This window comes from Populus nigra, chromosome 7 (assembly GCF_951802175.1).
Source record: "Populus nigra chromosome 7, ddPopNigr1.1, whole genome shotgun sequence".
NCBI classification, from domain to species: Eukaryota; Viridiplantae; Streptophyta; class Magnoliopsida; order Malpighiales; family Salicaceae; genus Populus; species Populus nigra.
In genome coordinates this window covers 19,115,849-19,143,193 of record NC_084858.1, presented here as the reverse complement: position 1 = coordinate 19,143,193, position 27,345 = coordinate 19,115,849, and the positions used below count along the sequence as shown (strand labels likewise).

The following is a 27,345-nucleotide window of genomic DNA, read 5'->3' as shown; positions in this document are numbered from 1 at the left end:
TTTTAAAATCTAATTCATTGTGAGTTTGTCAAATTTATTTTAAAAATATGTTAATTCTAAAATAAAAAAATCTTCATTTTTATGATGCACGATAGAAAGCAAAAAAGAAACAAAAACCGGCCAAATCCCAAAAAATGTCCTCTCAAAACTGATGACATGGCAAGATTCAATTGGATCATTGACAAAATAATCCAACACAATACCCCCATGTTTCCGTACAATAATAGGCTTGTATAAATCTTAGCCACCGTTTTAGGATGTAACCAGCCAGCCTCAGCCATTCCTTCCTGCGCCATTTTCTATAGGATATATCCATCCATTGTTGTTACGGGTCTTTTTCATTTTCTTTATACCTTTTTTGTGTGTATTTTTTAGGATACAAAAAGCCAAAGCAGTTTGTTTGTCTCGTTTTATTTTGATTCTGCTTTGCATGGCACTGTCAGTCCTCCCCTGCTTTGCTAGCTAGCTACCTACCTACCTACTTACCTACCTTTACCTCAGGTATCACCAATTCACCATTTTCTCTCTACATGCTTTTCCTGTCGTAAAATCCATGTTGGTTTTAATCCCCAGATGGGTCTTCTTCTTTTTATCATTCCTAGCTATAAGGTCATACATGAGAAAGAAAGAAAAAAAACCCATTATTTTTTTATGTGTGTGTGTTGTTGTTTTGATTTTTTTTGGTTGTGTTGTTGAAGTGAAGGTGGTCACTGCTGATTGTGGAAGCTGATCAATCAACATGGCTTCTCCTTTTGAAGGCTGGGATGATCAACAGATGTTAGTACTAATTTACGCTACTTATTTTCTTCTTTTTTAGAGTGTAGTGTACTCTTTATTTGATGTTTTGGGTTGTTATAGGCTTGACCAGTACTTGTATGATTACTTCATCAAAAGGAAGTTGCATAAAACTGCTGCAATTTTCAGGGAACAAGCCAATGTTGCTGCAAAACCTGTTGGTATGTGTGTCCTGTTCTTTCTCGCTTACTCACACTTCTTTTACTGTCTTTCTTCCTTCTTCTTTTTCTTTTTGGGCGTTCTTAACTTTTTTGCTTGTTGGGATATTTTAATCTGCTTGTTTGTTGATGAATGTCTTGTTATAACACGTTAAGTGCTAGTAATTGATATGCACTTTTGATTTTGATTATATTTTTTCAACTTTTATTGGTGTTTTATGTTTCTTTAAAAAGGTTAAAGAAAAGGGATGTGTTTATTTATTGATTGTGCCCAGCTTGTAGGATATTGGAATCGATTGCTTTAATTTTTACTTAGTAATTAAGATGAATTAATGTTTTGTTTCTTGTTTTCAGAAATCAACGATTCAGCCCAAGGGTTTCTGTATGATTGGTGGACAATGTTCTACGATGTATATGTCTATAGGCAATGTAGAAAGGGTCAGAATGTCAAAGGAAAAGCCCCTGTTAATGTAATGGTTTGTTGAATGATAACTTTTTCAGACCCTGCCTTTTTCATTTTAAGATGTGTTGTAGTTTGTGGGTAATACGCAGATGCCAGAGTGGAGCGGAGCGGAATGATGATATTTGTTTCTTTGGAATTTATTTTTTGTTTTGTTGCTGGGAACGATTAAAAGGTTGGGGGTGGTGTGCGGGAGCAACATCCTTGCGGTACAATAAAGGAGTATTAATATTTCTTGAACGGTTAGGATTTTTAGGATGGTTTAGAATCTATTATAAATAGATATCATATAATTTTATTTTAATATAATAAAAATGAAAGCTCTTCGTTCCGGTAAATGTAGAGACATTACGATAATTTTATATTCTTTCTAGTTTCTTTTCTATTACAATATTCATCAATAATTGCTGTAGTTTTTTTTACAACAAGATGGTTTAAGACATTCGTTTTGTTTTCTTTTCAGGATGAACAAATGTCACAGAATGAGAAAAGAAATGCGTATCAAATTGCGCCACAGTTAGCTATAAATCAGCTGAGGCATGGACAATTCCCTTCTGGTAGTGACTTTGATATGATGTTGCGGCAACCAGGTGCCTCTTTGATTGCTGCAAGAATGTTTGAGGAACAGTTTCATCCTGTTAGAAATTATGATCCACAATTACAGGCATTTGATGTTAATAAATTGAATCTGTCAAATTCGGCTTCAACGATCTCAAGGTATTTTTTCACGTTAATACTATGCTTCAATTAATTGGTTTCGGCTTCCTTCCATGGTTCCACTTCTTGTGCCTAAGAACAGCTCGACTTTTGGGTGTAAGGGAACAGTTTATAATGAAATTGCTTGACTGTGGAATGGAGTGTTGTGAATCATGCTATCAGATTTATGTTGTCACTCTGTTTCTAATTTCGTAAACCCTTAAGAGAAATGCAAGATAGATCACTATAATTTGAAATTGTATTATAGTAGAGGGTGAATTGCACTTCCTTTTCTTTTTAACTTTCTTTCATGGATTTCAGCTATTTGCCGCTGCAAGCTCAACCACTTCTGAGGGTATGGTCTAACTTGTAAGTTCCTAATATGAATATATAAGGATAAAAGTGTAAATGAAATATAGACACTTCTCTCATGGGCAGGACAATAGAGATGGCGTCAGTATTGGCGGAGCTAGTCCTTTAAGAATTAACCCGTACGGTGCACAAACAGGTAGATTCCCAATAACTAGATTACCTTGTGCAGATATTTTGTTCTCTGGAAAATCCAGGAGCTCTCCTCATGTTTTAGTTTTGATATAGCTAAGAATGGATGAGTTATTACAGTTACCTTCTGTTTGTATAATTTCTTTGACAATGAAGCATTTCATTTTCAACCATAAAGGAGGAAAAATACCTCATAGTTTCTACTATACAAATATTGCTTGTTTGATTATCTTGACATATCTAATGATCTCATGGTTCATTAGTTACAAATGATAAAGGAATAGAGTTCAATTAAATCACCAGAGTAGCACATTTTGGAGTTTTGGTTTCGTATGTAAGGACATGGCTAGAAGAGATATAGTTCTACGAGCTTAAAAATGACAACCATAATATTCACTAGCATGGTAATTTTCTACTTGACATGTAATTCCTAACTTTTTTACATTTGCAGGGATGGGTGATGGATGGCTTTCTCCTAATCATCTGCAGACGTTTCCTTTATTGACGCAGCAATATCAATCAAGTCTACTGGTTCAAGCTTTGTCTCATACATCTAAAAACCTGAAATTTTCTTCTCCTAGTAGCCCTCCTACCAATTCTCAAGGTCAAAGTCTGATCCATCCGAAGAGTGATTTGAATATGAAAGATGCACAGGTTAGTGAAAATAATAGGGTTCATCTGGTTTGTTCCTTTAAATAGCAAAGGGATCATGCCTATAGTGCAACTTTCTTGTGTTATTTATCTTTATATGTGAACTACTTTGGATCTTTCATGTTAAGATTTCGCATTCCATCTAATGCTGGTCTACAAGACTACAACACAAAAGTCATCATGGACTTTATATAATGTCGCAGTGTATAATTTATATAACTAGGGGTAGAAACCATTCGTATGTATAAATGAATAAATACTCATAATGAGATGACAATAAATTATTCACAGCACCTTACAAAGTCATCATGGACAATTTGTACGGAGTAGGATAGAACTACTAGTTGTGGTAAAGCTAGTGAGCTCAATTTGATTGACAAGATGACTCAAAATTGTCTTGTTGACATAGATGGGCAACATAAAGGGCATCAAAAAATCAACTGAGACTAATTATATGTCTCCTTACTAGTGTTCATGAATAAAAAAATTGAAGAAGACAGATAAGATACGCTGAAACTTTCACAATAACAGCTTAGAAGCATATTCTCTACTACATGAATTTCTTTATTTTTTAGACCAAATGTGACCTTTTTTTATACAGGAAGAAATTGTTATGAATAAATTTCCTTTTGTTCGAAATGGATAGCAGAAGCTCTGTATAAATATGTAACAGTGTTGTGTGCAAGGAAAAAAGGTCATGGAATAAACTGGTTGAGGTTTTGATGGAACAAAATGCCCAATTACAGTTCATGTTACTAAAACTTGGTCTCGAATTTTTATTAGAAGTGGTGATTTTGTAGTTGACCACAAACATTAACTAGGACCTTTTGATTGGCCCTGAGTAAATGTTCATGGATAAAAGATTTAGACTGGGAGGATATTTATCGAAGTTTCATACTTTTCTCCCGTTCTGATATTTATCTGCGATTGAGCTAGATGAGGATCCAAATGAAACAAACTCATGAGAAGCAAAACCAACTTGCTCAGTGTTTAGAGCAGCAGTTGACGGAGGTACTAATTCCCATTAAGCCATTCATATTCTTAGGCAACTAGATATTAATTCTACGTTAACTTTTAGTGAAGGCACGGTTCTTTTTATCAATACCTTTTTTTTTTCCCTTTATGTTAAACTTCTAACATTTCCAGCTTTGTATCAGAATGACAGAAAGAGAAAGAGATTGTCATATTCAAGAGCTGAAGACCAAACTTCGGTACGTCATACACCTTAGAAACAGATGCAGTGACCTTTACCATTAAATCTCTTCTATCATGGAAATGATTTCAGGGTTTGATAGAGAGATAATATTATGTTTATTTGTGCCAGCATGAAATCTTTGTTCCGATTATAACTTTCTTTATGGAATGGGTATTCACAGGATTTTGCCAATGCTGAGGAAGATAAACCTGCGAATGAAAATGTAATTGAATCCTTTTTATCCACTGATGATGACCATGTTGATGGTATAGGAACTCCTTTAAGTGCTTTAAAGCGACGTTCTACAGCTTGCAGTGAAAATGATCATAAAGGTATATCTCTTGGCAGATGAACCTCGTAAGTGATGTCCATCAGATTGTACTTCTGCCCCAAGTTAATCTTTTCGTAGAAAACGTAGATAATGTATGGAGAGTAAAATCCTATACATGTAGGCGTAAATTAAACTCTTCAGCGACAAAGATTCGTTGTTCCTTCCCATTAATTTCATAATGCAATTATCTAATGAAAATATTGTTAAAGCTCAAATGTTTTGTAGCTTCATTCATGTTTTAAGTTCCCTGAAGAAAGTAATATGAAGAAAGTTGAATTTAAAATAAATATAGTAAGTGATAAATTAGACCCTGTGTTTTCAGAAATATAATAACTTAGTCCTTCTGGTTTAGAAACCATAACTTATTCCCTTGACTGTCTATGACCATTAATTCTTTAAAAACTTCATTAGTATTTTTTAGAAAATGACCAAACTACTCCTAGGTTTCTTTAATTAATATATAATCAAAAGGGTTTTTTAAGAAGAAAAATAACTGAATTGGTGACAGCTCTGCACTTTATTAATGGACGGAGGGGCTAAGTTATAAATGAAATTAAGAACTTATTGTGATATTGGATTTTTTACCGAAGGGACTAACTAATTGTTGTGCTAAAGGGACTAAACAATAATTTACTCAAAATAAACAAGGTTGAATAGGAAAAGCATCGCTTTGGAGCTTGATTCTATCATTATTTCATTTGTGCCTCCAACTGAATTTCATATGAACCTCTGGCTTTTTTGAAATTTAAATTCCAAGTTCATGAACTTGCACATAATCTCTGGATGTGAAAAGTGGAGCTAACCATGGAATTTGTCATTTCCTTACATATTACTAGTACATAAAGTGGTTACACAGACATTCTCATTCTATTGAAAGTTGAGCTGGCAGTTGTAGAAATGTCCAATATATGGAAGCTGCGACTGTTTCAGTATGATTACTTGGTAAGTAAATGACTATGTTCCAATACATTTGGCTTCAAATTGTAGGCTTCACTTTTGAAGAGATTGGTTGCCTCAGCTCAAGCAAAAGCAAGGTGTTGTGCTGCCATTTTTCATCTGATGGGAAGATGCTAGCTAGTTCTGGACACGAGAAGAAGGTAGTTGGAAGTTATCAATCTTTGAAGTTTGTGTTTAGATTTCTCTTAGCATCGACATCGTTTCAACTTTCAATAAATTTTGAGTTTTCCCATTTTCTATTGGCAGGTTTCCATTTGGAATATGGAAGACTTTCAAGCCAGTAATTCTTCTGAAGAACATTCTCATCTAGTTACAGATGTTCGGTTTAGACCAAGTTCAAGCATATTAGCCACTGCTTCATTTGATAAAACTGTGCGAATATGGGATGCAGCCAACGTATGGAATACTTACCGCCACTTTCCTTGGATACTGTTCGTCTACTTGCTAACTTAAATTAATACCTTTTGGTTTCTCCTTTAGAAAATCAGTACCTTCTCAAATTTTATGAGCAGCAAGATAAACTGTCACTTCTAATCCCACTTTTCTTGTTTATTTTCCTCGTTCCTTTTTTCCTGTCCTAGCAGACATTTTATCTTCCTTTTGGTTTATTGATGCCAACACTCTGAAATTCAATACAAAACACTCGCCATTGCTATTCTTGTCCAGCATACTCCTACCATTGTTGGAAAATTCGTTCCTACAGAGAACATATTTATTGTGTTCACTAATTGATATGTGATCTTGCTTTAGCTTGTTTGTTGTCCAAGAGATTGGCAATTCTATACTGAAGAAAAAGTAGAAAATAGAAATAAGATTCACAACAGGTCTTTTTTTCTGGAAAGGAGGCTTGACGCTAGTTTTGAAGTGATTAGACCTGAAACTATGGAATTTCCCTCGTCATATAATTCTACTAAACTCACTCCATCTTAATTTCTAGAGAAAAAGATCCCAAGTGAAACTTGACTTATTTGTTATGCATTTCTGTTATTAAAAACCAAATCAATAGGTAAAAAGGAAATGGAGATTGAGATATTAGAAAAATTTTTGCTTCACTCCATTCAACAAAATCATTCAGTACTATCTGGCTATATTTCTTTTACTTCTCATGAGTGAAGTTGGTACTCTTACTTGGAACTGGACAAGGTGTCTGGTTGCTCTGTTTCTAAACCCACCATGACCAATCTTCTTAACTGTTTCAGACTCAAGAATATCTTACTTAAATACTTACAGTTTGATTCACTCTTGATATTAATTTGTGACTAATAAAGTGTAACTTGAATAACATGTTGTTTCATGAATACTGACATCCTCTTTCATGTGCAATGCAGCCAAGCATATCACTGTTCAAGCTACTTGGTCACGCTGAACAAGTGATGTCATTAGACTTTCACCCAAGAAAGGTAGATCTTCTTTGCTCATGTGATGGTAATGATGAGATCCGTTTATGGAATGTCAACAAGCGTACATGCATGCGTGTCTCTAAGGTCTGATCTTGATCCTGACACTCAATAGCATTTAGTAGTATCCATCTAGCAGTACAATATACTAGTATTTGAGATGACTTGTTTTTGGGTTTAATATTTATTTTCATTCAAGTGCTCAGAGTAAAATATGAATTTTTTTAAAGACTACTAACTGTTTGCATAAATAACTTTTGTAGTATCGTTGTGTACTGGATGCTGTAACTAAGTATCCTATTGGCAGATGCGTTTTTGGCCTTGTACTCTACATAAAGAATCGTGTGACGTTCAGTGCAGAATTAGATGTCAGGTTTTATGTGATTATATAGCATGCCACTAGATTTGCATATATAATCAGGTTGTCAGTATGAAGTTCCATTACTGAAAAGAGAGCACCAGTGCATACACGATATATGAATTGCACTGTTACAGCTCATTTAGTCAGCAAGCAGGTTTCATGATAATATATCCTGCAAAATTCCTTGATTCAAAACAACTATGTTGTAAAGTGTAATCTTTTGATGGAAAGAATATGTTTGGTTGTCAAGGTTCTGCTGAAATTCTGTCAAGCCTAACCTTCCTCTCTTCCCTATTACCGCAGGGAGCTACAAGACAGGTCAGATTCCAGCCAACTATTGGAAAATTAATGGCTACATCCACAGGAAACAGTATCAATGTAATTGATGTTGAGGTTGGCAACCTCGTGTGGAACTTGAAGGTAATATTTAAACGTTCAAGTACTTAAGTAGGATGCTAATCATATCTGCACCACGTCTGAGAACCAATTCCTGATTGAATTTTTTTGTCTGGAAAGGGACATTCCAAAGAAGTCCTTTCTATTTGCTGGGATACAAGTGGAAAGTATATTGCATCTGTCAGTGAGGACAGTGCGCGAGTGTGGTCACTGGTTGGTGGAAATTGCTTAGGAAAATTGCATTCAAATGGCAACAAGTTCCAATCATGTGCATTTCATCCTGGATATTCAATGCTTCTGATCATTGGTGGATACCAGGTAAGCAACTTTTCCAAGAATACTGCTAGTAATCTGGAGTGAGGTGGCAGTTAGACCTTATCCCTTCTTTATCCGAGAGGTTGCATTTTGCACTTCAGTGGGATAGGCTTGCTGTTGCTGCCTATCTTCCATATATTCAATGCGAAATATATAAATGATTTACATATAGATTTCTTGACTCGACAGCTATGAAATAAACCACATAAAGGAATCATTTTTACTTGGATCTGAATTTGCACTTCATTGAGGGTGTTCTTTCCGTATTTATAGTTTTCTATACAAAAAACTGTCTTCAAAATACTAAAATTGAGGTTTTTCTTTTTTAGGTTTATTTTTACATGCACAGCATTAAGTTTCTCTTTGGAATGTTCACTTGGCAATGAAAATATTTTTCTCGACTATTTCTGGGTCCTACATTATCATCTCCCTGCAAGGCGATCTTTAACCATATATGATGTATTAGATCAGGCACGTCCAATGACGGACCTGAGCCTCTTATTTAGTACAACCTCGCACAGTTCTACACAGTAGATGCTGTTTTTAACAATAATTGAATCTCTCGCGTCTCGGTTTTTTGTTGTGATCTTTTATGTTGCAGGTCCTCTGATGAGATCTAATGGCTTGAGTTTGCTAACAGGTCCTTGAATTTTGGAGTCCAACTGATGGAGGCAAAACATGGTCAATCCCAGCACATGGTGGATTAATTGCGGCTCTTGCAGATTCAGTGGAGAATGAAATGATTGCATCAGCAAGTCATGACCATTGTGTTAAGCTATGGAAATAAGACATTAGCGTCATGAATGCCAGCATGTCTCTGCGTGCCCAACTATCCACCTGTGGAGGTTTCTAAATTAGGTTCATCTTCTAAATAGATAGATTCACAGTGCCTTCAACGGTTTTATACAGAGGCATGCATGCATTGCCAGCAGAGTCCAATTGTCAAGAGCAAGTACCCTGGCTGAACATAATACCTCCTCCTCTTCTTCTTCTTCTTCGGCCCAAATATTTCGTCAAGTATTCAAACGTAGGTGTCATGGAAAAAATTTCAGTAAATTTTGCTTTTGGTATATTGCAGATACCACCTGCATTATCTTTACCAAGGAAGAATTTGAGCTTTCAATCTACTATACTATCAGTCTTCTGCTGGTAGTTCAACCGAACCTTACCTGTAATAAGTTTGATGATTGATAGTCTTACATTTTTTGAGGGTATCAAACTGATCGGAATTCCCAGTTGTGATATTGGGTGCAGTTTTATGTCGTTTTCCTTGAACGGTAATACAGTTGCTGCAGAATTGTCATTTTATAACGTATGAAGGACCGTTTCCTTGATTCTTGGAACAGCACTGCAAAAGCAGAAATACATAATCAATTAATCATGGCAGTCCTAATCTAAACTCACCATCAATCATTTTAGAAGGCATACGTATTCGTTGTAGCCCCTCCTCCACAGTTTCAATGCCCAACGTTTTATCCACAAGTATTTCTTGCATGACAGGATTTTTATATCAATGAGAATCTGATCGTTGCAAAACCTGGAGAAGCCATTGAGGTAGAATGCTAAAACAGCTATTAACCAGTTGTAGAGTTTCCAATTACGATCTGCCAGATAGTCAAGGAAAGACGAACAAAATATCATTCAGGACAATTAAAAAACACACTTTGGCATGAAACATGAAAGACAAATGACTTAATCTTGTTCTTGTTTCTGCTATAACTACAAATACCTTGTACATAATGTACATAGGAGGAACAAAAATAAAGTTTCTTCAGGTGAAAAAAATCTTCAAAGCTCATTCAGAACACATCATTTCCACAGTTCTTCCATTGGGATCCCACGTTCACGAGCAACTTCACTGAACTGCCTCATTTTTTGCACTGCAACAACTGTGGCTCTGGCATTATTGAGGGCGTTCTTACTTCTAAGTTGTTTTCCCAACGCATTCTCAACACCTGCCATTTCAAGAACAATTCTCACGGCACCTCCAGCAATCACTCCAGTACCAGGTGAAGCAGGTCTGAGCATCACCTTCGCTGCCCCAAAATCTCCCTCAGATCTGCCATTCAGTTGTTAAAAATGCTTTTTTACTGAATAAGCTAATATTTGAAATTGTTTGATCCATTAAATCAAAACCCAAATGAGTAAAATGCAAGACATGCTCCAGTGAGCAGGGTAAAACAGGAGTATTCTTGTGAATTATGCATCCATCATGTTCCAATATCTTTATCATTCTCAACTATGCACCAAAATGGCTCTGGACATGCTCCAGTCTCATAGTAAATGAAAATTTATTTTCTTAACAATCATACCCTATAACAAAGTGCATAAATGTCAGCAACTTCTTCTACTGGTGTAAATCATGTATCTTGTAAAGTTCAAAGTGACAGTTGCAGCTCTCAACACACATGCCCACAAAAACAAAAGTTCATTGTAGAAGAGAAAATAGAAAACAATGCAGATGCATATCCAACCTATCTTCAGAGTTATAACTTGAAATATATTAGCCAATTGACTTGAGATGATATACCATATTCTTTTTCACCTCCTAGGCAAATACATCCTATTTCATAGGCGCATAACTTGAAATTATAGAGCCAATCGACTCCAGAAATTAGATTCACGTTTCACCTCCTAGGCAACAGGGTTCTACAGCAAGATTCTGTTCAGAATACTCCCATAAACTGCAGTTTTATTTAAGAAAAACAAGAAGACTTAACTGAATAGCTTCTATCTCAAATTTTGCAAACTAACCATCTCCAAAACACCCTAAAATAGCTTCATATTCTCAACGAAACCAAACAACTTTCCTATACAAAAATTTAGATTTCGCAATCAATCAGACCCTAAAATCCTTAGCACCTACATATCCAAAACTCACTTAAAACCAAATATTCAAGCAAAATTTACCGTGAAGCATAGCCATCACACTTAAACAAAAATGCGAACAGAACCAAATGCAACCATCACCAAATTAGCCCCAGATTACAAAATCGACATTCACACTAATCAATAGAACCACATAAAAATACCAATTTCGACAAAAAAAAATCAAAATTAAAACTTTCAAGAAAAGAGACTTACCTATGAGGAAAAGTCAAGTACTTTGTCATAGGCACAGTAATGATATTTCTTCTAGCATTAAGAGCTGATTTCTGGACAGCAACAATAACTTCCTTAGCTTTTCCAACTCCAACCCCAACTCGACCTTGTTTATCTCCAACAATAACAACAGCTCTAAAATGCAACTGTTTCCCTCCTTTAACAACCTTAGTTACTCTCCGAACTTGAACAACTCTCTCGTCAAACCCATCTTTAATTTTCTCCTTCTTTACTCTTGAGCCCCACCCACTAGTTTTTTTAACCTTAGAATCCATTACATAAATATCCTTGCCTAAAACACTAACTCCACTATATGCAGGACCATAAAGTTCCTCGTAAGCTGCAGCAATTTCTTCTTCAGTTTCGATTGGACCTTCATCAAAGGATGGTGGAGGAATGTAGTCTTCGGGTGGAGTTGGTGGGTCATAAACAAATTCTTCTTCTGGATTAAGATTGTCAAAGAAGGAAGTGTCAATGTCACTCGAATTGGCTTTCGTGATTATCGTTATGATTTTGGGGTGATAAGAAAGGGGGGAGAGAAACGAGGATTTGGGTGAGATGGATAGGGATAAAGGGTGGAGTTTGGAGGTGGGCTTGAGGAACGAAAGGCGGGGTGTGGTGGTGGAGTGAAGGGAGAGGGAGGAGAGAGTTACAGTGGTGATGGCCATTGATGCGTGTACGTGGAGGATCAAGTGAGAAATCAGGGCTTATCCCAAAAGGAGGGGATAAAGGGCAAAAACAAGAGAATTATTTTGAGGACAAAATATAACTCAGTCCCTAATTTATACCTGTAGTTTCAATGAAGTAAATTATTTCTATTTCCTTTTATTTTGTTTTACTTTATTCTATAGATTTTTTCTTTTTTTAAAAAAAAATTAAAAACACACCTGATGTATTCAAAATAATAAATATTTTTAAATATTAGACTTTAAAATTGAAATTTAGAAAGTTAAAAGGAGAGAGTAAATTTTCTTGAGGTCCAAACCAACATTTGGAATTGATGATACCGGGAAAAAAAAAAAATGCAACCTTGGCAGCACCTCCAAAATGGGCAAAGGCTGCTGCCAGGCAGCAGCCCACACCAGAGCTGCCTTGGCCAGCCTGCACCGCGATGCCACCTCGGGCAGTCCAGATTGAGGCTGCCTGTGTGAAGCTGACTCCCGAAATCATTTTTGTATAATTTTTCAGCTCATCCATGAATTATTTATTTTAAGCTCATTAATTTACTGTTTCAGTGAATAGTATAAGTCCAGTTTATCCATGAATAGTGCCATGGCATAAGGCTGATGACAGCCCACCCTTGTGGCTGCTTTGGACAGCCCACCCTTGTGGCTGCTTTGGACAGCCCACGTCGAGTCTGCTTTGGCAGGCCGCTAGCTCTTTCATGATTATTTTTCGTATGATTTTTAAAACATTCTTTTTACACGGTGCGTCATTTTTTATCACTCTCCTATTTCACCATCCAGACATAAAACACCACCCTGACGGTCGAAAGGGTAGCCGGGCTGCGCCACCCAGTCGAAAGAGTAAGCTACACTACTCTACCAGCCACTCTCATGGAACAATTCTTTAGAAGGGATATAACACTCACAATTCTTTAAAAGGGATATAACACTCCTTTCTTCTTCTGTTTTTTTTTTTTTTTTTTGGAAAAGGTTAAGTTATATAGATACAAGAAATTACAAGATACAAGAGGTATGTTACAAGCATTACAAATAACTTATAAGATTAAAAAAAAAATAATGTAACTAGACAATACCACTCAAGTTTTCACGTACAAATAGAATCTCCATTACATCATTAATATCTAACACTAGCATCTAAAAAAAAACACCAAAAAACGTATTTATAACCACCTAACATTTTTCAATTTCATGACCACACCTTTCACAACAACACGTGATGGGGTGCTGGCTGCTATTAAAAAAAAAATCCCCGCAATATCAACCTCAAATGAAAAGTGATTCAAATACAAGAAATTCCGAACAAGTTATGTTTCTTTCATCATAATCATGAACATGACACAAAAGAGTATCATGCACTTATAAAAAAGATAGAAAAATTGATCTCAAAAAGATACCTTCAAGATTTTATACTGGATGAGATACAATATGATCAAACAAGAAAAATTCTTTATAATACACTACCTCGGATAAAATAAATCTTAGAAATTATATATTTATCTTCTTTTGAATTATTTTAAAAAAAAATAGTGCATATTCATGTCTCCAAACATAAGATATCTCCATGAAATTACCATGGCAAGATCTCCATTAAATCTCCATTATGTCTTCAGGTCTTTGTAAATATTTGTCTCCAAGTACTTTGACAAACTATCTCCAAAAGATCATGGATTTTTCTTTATAAAATGTTGCTAAAAATCTCTCATAAATTCAAAAAATAATAAATATTTAAAGACATGCCTATAAAGGCAATATTTTCATGCAAGTATGGACATAGATAAATTTTTACACTACGAATATTTGATAGTGTCATGACCTAAGGTTGATGGCAGTCTATCCTAAGGCTGTCATGAAAGCAGATTGACTCTCTTAAGATTATTCTTTTTTATTTTTTTTTATCATTTTCTTGTTTTACCATTTATAGACAAATCACCATCCTACCAGCCGAAAAGGTAGCAGTAGGCTACGTTACTCTACTAGCCACCCACATCTAAACTTCATCATAATAAGTCATGGAACAATTCTTTAAAAAGGAATAGAACACTCATCTCTACACATAACTAAACACCATTTTTTTTTCATCTTTTTTATTTTTTACTTGCTTAAAATTTAAAAATTGACTGAAGTATTGAAGTGTACCTCGTTCCACGAGAGACTTGTTACTACTCAGCCCTATGTTTTGTGTAAAAATTTTCTCCAATTTTATTAAGTATTTTTTTAAAAGGAATAAAATAAAAATAACAAAGAAATTAGCACTCAACATAATGATATATTTTTTAACCCGCTTGTTTGTTATACAATGTTAATTTCTAAAAGTATCCTATTAATATCTCTAATTTGTATCTTTAACCAATTGACCTCTATTTTGAAGGTTTTTTATAAATATTTTAAAGATAATTGATTTATTCATAAAATTAAAAAGAATCACTTATTATTAATATTTTTAGAGACAAAAAATATTTTGAGAATAATATAGCCAAAAAAGTTTAAAAGGGCCCAATTAAAAATTCAAAAAGAAAATTTTTATAACCTTATAATTTTGTTACTGTAAAAAAAAAACACCCTGTTTTTTGGAAAAAAGAAACTGACCCAGCTAACACTCAACCCCGTACACCCACGCGAAGTCATATTTTCAACAAGATTACGAATGGAGTCCATCGAGTTCGATTATTTAAGAAAAGAGAAAAAAAAAACTTCATTAAACAATGCTGCATGCAAGTTATGCCAACAAGTTGTTAAGAAAATAAAAGGAAATACTTTTTTTTAATAACTCAGGATGTCCGGGTCAACTTACGCACATCACGACTAATCTCATGGCTCACTGAACACCCTGCAAGCCTAGTGGGCAGGTAAGGCACCGCGGGGGTGACATGCATACATAAAGAGAATCGAACCCGGGTGCAGGAAAAAAAAAAAAAAACAAGTCCCTTCTCCCCACTAGGCCACCACGTCAAGTGCAATAAAAGAAAATTCTTGTGTTAACAAAGATACTCACCTTTGCTAGCAAATGATTGTTTATTGATATGGAAAATAATTCCATTGAAAAGGATTATTTACATTAGAAATGCAATTACAAACCACCTCCCCAGTTACAAATGTCTTCTCTTTAAATTTTCTTGTTCTTCCTTTTCCATGTTAAAAAAGAAAAAAGAAAACAAGAAAGGAACTTCTAATATCCAATACCCTTGTTAAAAAAGAATGTCTCTTCTCTATGTCCTCCTAAACATCAGGGAAAATATATTGCTAGCGGTTTACAATCAACAACTGATTACTCAACCTTTTAGTTGCATCAACCATGCTTTGACAATGTTGTCACCCCACCTTCTTTCATGTTATGAATCTTGATATTTATTGTTAATGCTATCCAATTCATGATCATAGCAAAAAATTAAATCGGTAGACATCAGGGAGCACACCGAGACCAGTATAGCAGTCATCGACATGAGAATCATCTACCGCCTTCATTTTACCATTTGGTGAAGGTTGCATAGCTGAAGATGCTGGTTGGGAATAGGTACTTGAGTTGTTGAAAGGATTGTTGGTTAGTTCGTTGTTTGTGTAAGCAGATTCCGGAGGCACAGCCACGAGGCTGTTAGCTTCTTCTTGCTCCTTTTGGTCAAGTTGTTCTATAAGTAGTGCTAAAGATGATTTTTCTTCATCCCTAGCTTGGCACATATGCGAGGTGTATAGGCAGTTAGAGTTGTGGTTAATAGGCTGTGGTGTTTGAGATGGCACCGATGCTGGTTTTCCCACTTTTGTGATAGAGAAATACTGCTTCCTCGCATGAAAAAGACATCAACAAGTTATTCATGATTTTGCAATAACATTTGTTTGAAAACTAATCAGGCAAAGACATACACTTCACTTTATCAAACTCAACCTAGAGACGACTTGGGGCAGATGCGTCTTGACTGCCCCATCTAGGTTATCCATGGCTCACATGCATGCACAGGCTGTTAGGTTCTACTAGTACATGTAGTGGGCTATGGACGGCCAAATGGACCAGTCCTCGACAGGTAAGCTCAATCTAAATTCGACTGAAATTTTTGCACTCAAAATTTGTGTTTCAGATAATTTTATCTTTGATTATATGATGCACTACTTATGTGTTTTTCTTTCAGTTGTTGGTAAAAATGCAATCTTAGTAACTCAATGTCATGCCCTATGTGTTCAGCCAATTAGGCATCACCGTACTGGTAGGACCCTCTCCTCAGCCCCACAGAGACAGCACTCGTGCCACCCAAGTGAGTTTCCAAGTTGTATATGGTAAGGCAGTTTAATTACCAACGCATCATCTGCTAAAATTGTCGTTTTTAGCGCAGTTTGTCTGTCTTCATCCCTTCATATCCTTCCAAAGGATGTGTCCATCATAGAAAAGGTCAAGGGAAGCATTGTCACATAGCAAAACAAACTCGTGCCTTTTACAAAATTCAAATCCCACTTTGAAGTAATTTTTGGTCATAATCTAAATTACCAAAATCATTGCAGTAAGTAACAAGGAAGATAAACTCACGAGATTCTTGCTCTCATCCTCGTAAAGAGTAAGGAAATCTCCAGTCTCCAGCCCATTTTGCTTTACGAATTCTCCTGTGGAATGTAAAAGAGATACGTGTATTAGAGATTTAGAATGAAATAGATCCAAAATAAAGAGATTTAGCTGTGAGTTTACCTGTATTTTCAAGAACATACATCCTACTTTTGTTGTTAGACCAAAACCTAAGTCACCAACAGAGAAAAAACCTGTCTTTAATAGGCAACAGAACATCTCGGAGTAGTAGTTTAAAGGAAAAAGAAGAAGAAAAACGTAGCATCCAAAGGCTCACTTGAACTTTAAGGCCCACTCTTGGTTAGAGTATACATCTCTGAAAAAAAGTAGGATTCCTTCTTTATCATTTAGGACAGGAAGATTTTCCTCTACTTCTCTCTGGATTGACATGCAAGAAAAAACTTGAATATTAGAGGTTACCATCTCTGTAAGAAACACGGGAAAATGGAAAAGGAAAAGAATCTTTAGCATTTTTCGTTTTTGTGCACAAACCGAGGAGTCAGAAGAGATTAGTTATTGGGCAGTCTAAATCACATTCATGTTGCAGTGTTCACTAAGAGCAAGTCAAACATGGGTATTGGTCGGCTATTTTGCCTCGTTTTCTGTCTTTTTAGAAGAAAGGATATGATGAAAGAAAGGAACAGAACCTGAAACAAGCAAAATATCTGCATACGATCACAGGACACTAAAAAGTAAAATAGCCTCATTCATCAAGGAAATCATACCTTTGGAAGAACAATTCTGCCAAGAGACCCAACATCACTATTCTTCAAGTCCTTCCTAAGCACCGCTCTGAGTCTCTGCACTCAAACAAGAAAAATTCTTAAACGACATAGAAAAAGATCCAAACTTCAAAAGATAACAGATAAAACAAAAAACATGAGTGACCAAAATTCATGATTTGACAAGAACCTACCTTGTTATCAGGTGTTAAGAACTCGTAAAGATCTTTGCTGGTATTGCTCCTGCTTCTTTGGCCACAAGTACTAGCACCATGCAAAGCCAATCTCCTTGCATCCATTATTTGAGTTGAACTAGCCCCAATAGAAGTTTTACTAAGGCTTCTTTGGCGTGCAAGTTTTCTCTTACACCTTGCCACCTTGGTCTTGTATGCATCAAGAGCTCTCCTTTCTTGCTCTAATTGTAACGCATTAGGCTGCAAAATGCATGATCTTTGCATTTCAAAAGCATTTTGGCCAGCCATGGCAAGACGGAAAGGATCTGCAGATGGTGTATGATGGCTAGGCTTCTCTAGAGAATGCGTGTATGGATTTTGTCGACTTTCACAAGGCGCTGGCATATAGTACTGTGGCGGAACGCAGCTTGACTGAGTTACGGAATTTGAAGGTACTGTTGAATGGTAGCTCAATGGTCCATACATAGAAGAGAACTGGGAATTCTGAGGACAACCCATTATTGCGTTGCTAGCATTGGTGGTATTGGTGGTGTTGCCTGTGCTGGTGAATAAAGTTGAAAAAAGGTTCTCCATATCAAAATGGACACAAAGAGAGTTGTGAATGATGAGTCTTTGGGGCTGTGTTACCGATCAGAGAGAATCCTCTGTGTGTGTGTGTGTGTGTGTGTGTGTTTAAGTAGGTGTTTTGATTTCTAGTGAGCATACAATCTGGTAAGAAAGGGTCATGGGCGGTGCGAGGTGCTGCCTGTTGAAACAACCCAGGTGTTAAAAGGCAAGATAAACTCGTCAAGAAATGCAGTGGGTTGAGTTGTAAGGGAGAGATTAAAGGCCATGAAGAAAGAAAAGAAGGGAGAGAAGACTAGAGTTAACAAATACGGGTTTGAATAGAGAGTGCAATAGCGTGAAGAGAGTGACAAGTGGCCGGAGGGTGGTGGTTTTGGGATACCCAACTGACCAGTGAGGAACCTCAGACAGAGAGGCATAGGGGTTTGAAACTTGGCGCCAGCTTTGATTTAAATGTGGCAGCCCTTGGGCCAACCTTGCACAGAAAACCATTCTATAATGGCAAAACAATGCATTGATGACCAAATGCCAACAGTCTCACTCCCACTCTATATACCATCTTTGCCAGTCTCTTTCTCTCTTCAGCACACACTAAGGCCAGTGTACCTAGCGTTGGTGAGAATGTTGAGTAGCAGGAAAAGTTAAAGCGTAAAGCCTGTGGACTGTGCTAGCTCCATGATTGTCTATTCTCATGCACAGGGATTCTACTGCCTCGAATTATTAGAAAGAAACTCAATGGAAATACTAGTTGCTTATTTTAAATGAAAGGTTTAGGGTTTATGATGAAATTCAACTTGCAGCACCTTGCACCGCCCATAACCCTTTCTTACCAGATTGTATGCTCACTTGAAATCAAAACACCTACTTAAACACACATCACTCACACATCCATACACAAGATTCTCTCTGTTCGCTAACACAGCCCCAAAGACTCATCATTCAATACTCTGTGTCCATTTTGATATGGAGAACCTTTTTTCAACTGGCCCTTCAGTCAGTTTCCAATTTTCGGCAGCACCAACGCTGAATCTTCTGCTCATATTGCATTTTCATTCTGTTAGCTTTGTTTTATTAACTAGAAAATTTGCTACTAAGTACTACTCTTGTCAGTTTTAGTAAATATTATATTTAAATTTTATAACTACATAAGGGGTTATGTAATGTTAGGAATGTGAGTAAATGAGGGTAATAATGTTTGGAATGTGAGTAAAATTGAGGGGCTAAAACTGAAGTTGCAAATTGTTTGTCATGGTTTTCAGCCACTCCCTGGTATTTCCATTTTGATGCCTTATTTGGCTTGGTAGACATCAGGTTGGTCATGGCCTGAGGACCAAAGCCATCATCAAGTCCATCCTGCATCAAGTGAATGTGTATTTATGAGCTTAGATTTGGAAAATCAGAAAACATACAGTCAATACAAGGATTGAGTGACTAAAGTGAACATCACACTCACTAAAATGGCGACTAGTCAATGACACTTGAGAGATTAAAGGAAAGTTTGATCAGTCACACTGAAACTGCAAATCACTCAATCAAGACTCACTCGATCACAGGAATTATTAGTAAAATTCTTTTAAGCAAATTCTGAAGTCCTCTAAAATGCCAGGCAAGGCATCCCCAAGCAGCAATCATTATTATATTCAGACCAAGAGAAAGAAAGTAGCAAGATATAATACACACGCGTGCACAGACAAAAAGAAACAAAGACACGCAAGGATCTATTTGATTTGTCTCTTTGGACATCTACAAGACATGTAACATATGGAGATCGTAAAACAGACTATTCTTTAGAATCGGTCGTCAAATACACCAAAGAGTTGATATGAGGTGCCAATGCAATGGAACAAACACAAATAAATTGGGGGCTACATGCCAATGTGAATGTGTTGGAAGTTAAAATGTGCTGATCAGTAAGGGCATCAAAGTGCAAGATTCGGATTATATTTGTCAAAATAAAATTTTCTTGATTAGATCTCTTTAGAGTTCATTGAGCATTAAGTTTACTAGATTAAGCTATGCCCTCAGATAGAAAAGAGTCACCTTGGATGAGTTTGTTGTCAGCTCCCTCATGCTTTTCAACAGCTGAGATTGTCCACAGCTTAAAGCTGCTTCTAGCTGCTGACTGCATTAGATAAAACACGAGATAATCAGTCCTCTTATCAAGACCAATTGACATAACGTCTGAGTTTATGCTATTATGAAAAAGAAATGAGTGCTCCCATGTGTCTTGAAGATCACCTTTCATGCCATTTTTGTGGAGCTAAAGTTGATGCAAATGTATTGATCTCTCATGCGCCAACAAAAGATTTAAAATTGAAAGATCTATTACCACATGAAAACCTCAGCCATTTCGGCTAACCTCTTGTTTGGGCATTAAATGCATGCATCGCTTCAATTCCAACAGATAATTCTACCATTATAAATGGAACATTATTGTAGAGTTTCAACACATTGAAGCAGAAGGAACCACCAATTTTAAACAGAAGGTTTGTTTCCTAAGTTTTGTATGCATGCAGTGGTAGATCAAAGCCTTCCTTTTAACGGTAGAGACAGAAAATCTTCAACTTTAAGCCAAAATGATACATGAACACATGTAAAAGATGCATTTTTTCTTAACTTTCTTTGACAACTGTAAATCACAATCACAATTTTTCGAACTTCAATGGTTGCTTTAAGCAATGATATTGAAATTAAAATGACTATCATTATTTCCAATTTTGTCAATAGGCAATGGCAATGATATTGAAATTAAATATTTAGACCTCCTATGATCTTCATCCATACTGTTAATTTCACAACAAGATTTCCTATCAGATTCTTCACCTTGCATAACCACACTTGAATGACATGTTGTAAGAAATAAAAAGAAGCAGAATTTTGACAAGGATGCCTAAGAAGTAATATCGGCATCTGAACTTGCCAGAGAAACTTATTGTCTTAGGTAAAATCAGGAATATGATCTAGATATTAAATTATTCTAACTATACAAAGCAATCTAACACAAAAAAACATGAGATGATTAGAAGAATCAAATAATAGACATGAAAATAGAACAAAGTTTCTGCATGAAATCTACTTAATAGAGATATAAAGAGCACATTATATCCCAGATGGACATAATGACAGCATCTTGATTTGCATTATAATAATGATAAAGCAATATAGATGGAATGATATTTGCATGTCAGAAGCATGTAGAACTAGTGCACTTGACTTACAGAGCAACTAAGGCAAGACTCTGGAAGCTATGGTATGGAAAATTTCCCATGTCAGCAAATGAAAATAACATTCATCGCCATTATGAATCCAATGGTTTCTTGAATTGAAAACTACAAGGATTTTGTAAGCATAAAAGGAAGCTTAGCAATAACAAAAGTAAAGAAACTAAAGATGGATGGTTGGACTTGCAAAGAGACTTTCAGCAACCCGTGTTTAAATAGAGTGGAGAAGAGTGCCTGCATGCAACTGCAAAAGCGTCGATCCAACACCTGCCTACTGCCGTGTCAGTTGCTGCGACAGTCGAGAAGTTACTGCTAAACACGTTGAATAATGCCCAAAATGTTACGCTCTAAACGACAATTTAAGTGAGAAGCAATGAATTTGGCATTCACAGCCATTTTGTTTGTATTTTATATTCAAATCACTAAAGCACTTTAATTATCAAAAAAATTAAAAAAATCAGTAAAACAGCTTCAAAAACAAGCAGATTGGCAACATCCAGAAATCATATATCCTACAAAGCCCATTCACGCAGTTCGTATTCATCACTGAGGTTGGATAAACCTTTAGGAAGATAAAGCATGAGAAATAGGGAGACATCAAAGGTCAAAAGGTGATTTAACAAATTTAATTTCATATAAGAGTTCTGTATATTCTAAGAGTGCAATGGGTCACGTATGACATCACTAAATGCAACTGTGTAAGTGTTCTAGATATGTTAAGAGTTGAAAGGAGCATTAATGAACTTAACAAATTGTGAGAGATCTGGATATGCTAAGAGGAAGCATTATAAGCATAATTGGATGGACAGAAAATGAATTCATGTGTGCAGATCAGCATATCCACCTCCTCAGAGCAAATTTCTCAACATTGAGTAGCATAGCATTCGGAGGCTGTAATATTATTGATCTTTTTACAGCCAAGTCAAATTCCAATAACATTCAAGCCCAGCATTATTAGAATGTTAATTGACAATGTATCATCGAACTTCGGTTTTCAGAGGTCGATCAACAGAATTTCTAGATTAGATTTAGAAAGCTCTTTTTAAAGGTTCCATTAGTTTTCAGAACTTTGGCTTTTAAAGTTTCATTTGAATCATTAATAATTTAATAGGCTAGTTGGACTAAAAGGGCCTCGTTCTCCATTGCAAAGACACAATCTTGGTTACAAGATTCTTATATTATCACATAAACAAACTCAAACAGAAACTTACGATGGCTCAAAACAAACAATCAGGTTGGAGAAACTTCCACATATCCCATAAACTGATAATACAATATGAATTAATGCATTCCATTCGAAAAGGATCTTCATTTCAACACCTTTCTTCATTGTTGTTTGTTAGGATGGCATTTATGATGGCGTCAAGCACCTCCATTTAAATTCAAGAAGTTTTCTCCTTATGACCAGATAACAAATCAGGCAGCCTAGATGCAATGGTTTCTGTTTTAACAACACTCTTGCTACAACTGAACTTGTTGCTTCAATTCGCTAGAGGAAAATCTCAAAACTACCAAGTCATGTCAAAGTATGGATACTCTTTTAAGTTCTGCTCCACTTAAACATTTCATTGTCAGCCATCAGTAGAAATTCTGGAAATTCAATAACAATAAAAAGTGGTTTGTAATGAAATTCTCCAGGGCATTTAGCAAACTAATTACCAAGGCATTAAAGAGTGATGGAAGAACTGGAAATTAAAGGCAAAACACATGAACTCCTCCCCTCTTTCTACAACAAAAGTTCCAACGTAATAATGCATATCAACTGCTTGTAAATTTTCCTGAAAGAAGAATAGTTTGGTGGACCATAACTACAGGTTAAATAAGAGTTTGTCGATGAAGTCCCGTGCAATAAGTTTATAGGAAGCAGCTACCTAGACTATCAGTCGCCTCTATACACATGGACATCTTTTCTCAATCTGATCTATGAATGAATTATGTGACTCCACTCCCTCGTATATAACCCTTTGAAGTACGTCTAAAAAACTTAATAAAGACTTTTTGTTTGATCACACGATGATAGACAAAAAGAACACCAAGTCAATGAGGCTGTAGTTCAACTGACACCCATGCTCTGATATCCCCTAGTGGTCTCGGATTTGAACCTTTCTCTCCTTTGCACCCAAAGAAAAAAGAAAACAGAGATAAAAGTGAAAGAGACAGCGGAGGAGAAGTTGTAATTGTGATCGTTACCTGAAAACTGGTGGTAAAATAAAGGAGTTGTGGGGGGGCAAGGCATGTATGTGCCTGTCTGTCTCCCTTTGAAAATTGTTGTGATGGGTCGTGGAATTGAGAGCGTTGAAATAGTTGAAATCAAGAGTGACCGAATTGGCAAAGCCTCGTTCCGTCGAGCAGTAGAAACCGGGTGCCTGACAGTTTCAAGTCTAGGATGCCTTTTTTTTATTAGTTTTTATTTGAAATAATATTAAAATATTTTTTATTTTAAATATTACAATATAAATTTCTTTAATTTAATATTTTTTTAATTTAAAAATATTTCTAAAAAACCTCAAAATATATATATATATAAACATAATCATTTCCAAACAAGATTTTTATAATTTTTTTTTATTAATATGGATATTCAGACTAACTTTTATATATCTCAACTAATTTTATAAATTTTAAAATTAATAATTATATAATACTTGTATTGTTGTAGTTTGAAAATAACCTCAAGTTACAAGTGTAATTATTATAGACAACCAAGAAACTCAAGCATTTGAAGAAAATTTTCACATGATTTATAAATTAAATATGTTATCAAAATCATGTGAAATTGAAATTTATTATATATTTTTATATTTTTATATTTATTGATGTAGTTTATAATAGATCTAATATCCTAAATATGATTAACAATTTCTTTATTTTGAGAGATCATTATCAAGTGAATAAATGTTATACCTTAAAACATGGTTACAACCTTAAATGAGTATCATTTTTTAATCAACACGTGAATAAATGTCATATGAATGAGAAAAATTAACAAAATTTATGGTACTTAAACACTCTTAAGGCTTAGATTCTAGAACTTATGGCTTAGAAAGGTAGAGTGAAAAGAAAATTTTGAAATTAAGTGGAAGTTAGTTAATAGAAGAAAAAAATAGTAAGGAAGGAAGCTAAAAGTGTAGCCGAATATAGAGAAGTTGTTTCCAAGTTGCTAATAAATAAGCATGATAGCTTTAAACTGTAGAAGAAAACAATATGAGATCAATATAAATAAAAAGTTGCATCGTTTAATTATGAGCGTAAAAATTTCATAAATAAAATAGAGCAAAAATACTTTAAATAGATCATTATGATTTAGAAGGAACATGTAGATTTACCTATATGGATGAATGATTATAAGATAACTACAATCAATCAATTCGATAATCCACTTATTTATTTTGATTTATTCTCATATTGTAATCTTGTTATATTTGATGATGCCGTAAAAAAAACAAAGTGGAAAAAGATATGAATAATGAAATTAATGTCATTGAAAAAAATTTGAAGTTGGAGAACCTTTTTGAAAGAACCAAAAATCATTAATGTGAAATGAATGTTTAGAACAAGGTTAAATAAGAGTTCATCATTATTAAAATGGGTGTTTAAAAATATTTGTTTAAGGGAGAGATTATTAAATATTCTTAGAATCCTAATCGAAGTAGGAATCTTATTTAAAAAAAATTATGTTAGACTAATTAATTAGAATTATTATTGAAATGGTTAGTTAGAATCATAATTAGATTATGATAGTTAAAGGTTGTAATTTTTCATTAAATATAAAAGCCAATGTATTCAATGTTTTGAAGGGTGTATTAATAGTGTGAATTAATCAATAAACAGTCAAAATATTTAAATATTTGTGTCTTTATTTCCCAACAATTAATATAAGAGCTTTCAATAATTGCATCCTAGGATTCTATTTGATATTTATTGCAAGTTTAATTTAATTATATAAATTGCATGTTATATATAACTAAACATTTATGATCACTTATCTACTCTGTATATCTAGAATAAATAAGAAACATAAATAACCTCTAAACCAAAGCCAAACATACACATTAGTGTATTTTACCTGGACCAATCAAGTTTGAACTGTTCAATTTGTAGACCAGCAATCCAACCAAGACTCCAAACCGACGATTTATCCAGTGGATTTTCCAATTTACTTTGGATTTGATAACTATGAAAAACATATCTGCGATCATTTTCATTAAAAAAAAAAACAAAAAACCTCTCAAGGGAACATGTGTTGCCTGGTAAACCATCCATGATCTACCGACGAGGTTAAATAACATATTTAACATATCCTAGACGTGGCATGAACTGCCCCCATCGTGTACTTCAAACAAACCCAGCCACCTTCTCTTCTTGGCACCATATAACCTGCACAGAGGCAACCAAAAGGATCATCACAAGCCAAAAAAACACACAAAACAACAAAGGCAGCCATTAGCATTACCAGAAATTAACGCTATGCTCAATCTCGCAAAAGCCTTCTTCCCCCAGCCCCCTTCTCTCTTCCCCATTTCCTCGTCTAAAGTCTCACGGGTCTGCTTCACTACCTCTGCCTCCAAATATAACGAGGTAAAAAATTCTTTCAATAAATTAATTAAACAAAATTTATATGGGCATCTATCGAATCTTTAGAGCTTAATGTTTCTTGTTGAAATTTTAATTGTCTTTCAGGGACGGCATGCAGCGGAAGATGATAGAGACCGAGCGGCAGATTACGCTAAGAGAGCGAAAGAAACTGCAAGTGAAACCTTTGACAAAACCAAAGAGCGAACGGAGAAGGCGAAAGAAAGCACCAATGAAATGAAAGAGAAGGCAAAAGGGAGTGCAGAGGAGATGAAAGAGATGGCGAAAGGGCATGCACATGAGACAAATGAAAGTGCCAGAGACATGGCACAGTCTGCTGCTGAAAAGTTTAAAGAAGGTAACTACAAGGCAGCGGCGACAGCGGAGAGAACGGAAGAAAAAGTGAAAGATTATGCATATGAAGCGAAGGAGAAGACTAAAGAAGGGACGGAGAGAGCGGCGGGTACTGCGGGAGAGGCAGGGGATATGGCAAAGGAGGGGGCTGTTAAGGTGGTTGAGACGGTGGAGATTGTGGGAGAGATGGCGAAAGAGACGGTGAAAGGAGCATGGGGTGCTGCGGACGAAACTACACAGAAGATAAAAGAGACTGTGGTGGGCAAAGATGATGATGATGATGATGATGATTATAAGAGGGAGAAGAGTTTGGAGTACAGGAGGCGTGCTGCTTCCGGAGAGTGATGATGATGTGAAGAAGAAGAAACATTGAGAGAGGGTGGTGGGTTGGAACATCTTGTTGCGTGTTTTCGACAGTCGTAAAAAATAAGTTAGTTTAATTACCAAATGGAAATGGAGTTTTATGTTCTCCTTAATTTAGTTAACTTTTTCTATCTGCTATGAATTTCAGATTATTGCAGTGATAGAAAATCTATATATATATAAAAAGGTTTTGTACTACAGCAAAAAGAAAAGGAAAATGCAATTTGGTGGATACAAATTTCCGAGAATTAATGGAATCCCGTCGAACCTAATAATCAACGCTAAGTGTTATAGAGAGGATTAATTATTTTCCTTAATCCTAGCTTCTAGCTCCTAATTACGGCTTAGCTGGGCGATGTCACGCTATGGCTGAAGGTCTTTCTACTAACCGAAGGGACAGCCGATGCCGTTCTCTATAATTTGGATCATCATGGTTGGGTCTGTGTGGGTGCAAATATCTCTACACATGAGAGGATTGATCACTTAAATATTGAAGTTATGTTAATCTCCATCAATGGAGTTTAATTACACACCCCACCGTTGCCTTTGGCTTTATTCTTCTTTTGATCATGAATGGTGGCCTTTTGCAAGCTATTAGGCTCTGCTACGAGGTAGGCTGCCAGTTTTGGCTTACCAATCTTTTTATAAGGTAAGCTCAAAAACACAATGAGAGAGAGAGAGAGAGAGAGATTCTTATCAAGCTATTAAAAAGAAAAGAAAAGAAAAAAAACTATTAGAGCTAAGTGCGAATATTTTGACAGTGTGGTAGAGCAAATGATTTTTTTTTATTTTTTAAAAATTATTTTTAATA

At 35.5% G+C, this 27,345-nt stretch overlaps 4 protein-coding genes across 5 annotated transcripts; 2 read left to right on the top strand and 2 right to left on the bottom strand.

Annotated features, from left to right (window-relative positions):
• Positions 1–285: 285 nt before the first annotated feature.
• On the top strand, positions 286–9,455 carry LOC133699420 (transcriptional corepressor LEUNIG-like). 2 transcript variants are annotated; one of them, XM_062122661.1, is made up of 17 exons: positions 286–501; positions 704–777; positions 859–956; positions 1,308–1,423; positions 1,877–2,130; positions 2,431–2,464; positions 2,548–2,617; positions 3,062–3,264; positions 4,198–4,272; positions 4,419–4,472; positions 4,638–4,788; positions 5,775–5,884; positions 5,991–6,140; positions 7,073–7,228; positions 7,806–7,922; positions 8,019–8,216; positions 8,854–9,455. In XM_062122661.1, exons 2-17 carry the CDS (start codon positions 740–742, stop codon positions 8,998–9,000), a joined length of 1,971 nt encoding a protein of 656 aa, XP_061978645.1. In that variant the 5' UTR covers positions 286–501; positions 704–739; the 3' UTR covers positions 9,001–9,455. The 2 variants fall into 2 exon arrangements, with proteins under 2 accessions (XP_061978645.1, XP_061978644.1); XM_062122660.1 differs by having other exon boundaries at positions 699–777.
• A 330-nt stretch (positions 9,456–9,785) lies between these two features.
• Positions 9,786–12,045, bottom strand: LOC133699421 (small ribosomal subunit protein uS5c-like). The gene is made up of 2 exons (XM_062122662.1): positions 11,298–12,045; positions 9,786–10,272 (listed from the first exon to the last, which is right to left on the bottom strand). The coding sequence occupies exons 1-2, from the start codon at positions 11,981–11,983 to the stop codon at positions 10,023–10,025; spliced, it is 936 nt and encodes a 311-aa protein (XP_061978646.1). The 5' UTR covers positions 11,984–12,045; the 3' UTR covers positions 9,786–10,022.
• Positions 12,046–14,994: 2,949 nt separating this feature from the next.
• On the bottom strand, positions 14,995–25,501 carry LOC133698821 (B3 domain-containing transcription factor LEC2). Its single transcript, XM_062121904.1, has 11 exons — positions 25,312–25,501; positions 23,436–23,626; positions 21,451–21,557; positions 21,243–21,353; positions 20,065–20,146; positions 17,461–19,377; positions 17,270–17,344; positions 16,822–16,922; positions 16,668–16,714; positions 16,512–16,585; positions 14,995–15,769 (listed from the first exon to the last, which is right to left on the bottom strand). Exons 6-11 carry the CDS (start codon positions 18,031–18,033, stop codon positions 15,374–15,376), a joined length of 1,266 nt encoding a protein of 421 aa, XP_061977888.1. The 5' UTR covers positions 18,034–19,377; positions 20,065–20,146; positions 21,243–21,353; positions 21,451–21,557; positions 23,436–23,626; positions 25,312–25,501; the 3' UTR covers positions 14,995–15,373.
• Positions 25,502–25,605: 104 nt separating this feature from the next.
• LOC133698822 (uncharacterized protein ECU03_1610) lies at positions 25,606–26,665 on the top strand. Its single transcript, XM_062121905.1, has 2 exons — positions 25,606–25,823; positions 25,926–26,665. The coding sequence occupies exons 1-2, from the start codon at positions 25,713–25,715 to the stop codon at positions 26,514–26,516; spliced, it is 702 nt and encodes a 233-aa protein (XP_061977889.1). The 5' UTR covers positions 25,606–25,712; the 3' UTR covers positions 26,517–26,665.
• Positions 26,666–27,345: the final 680 nt, after the last annotated feature.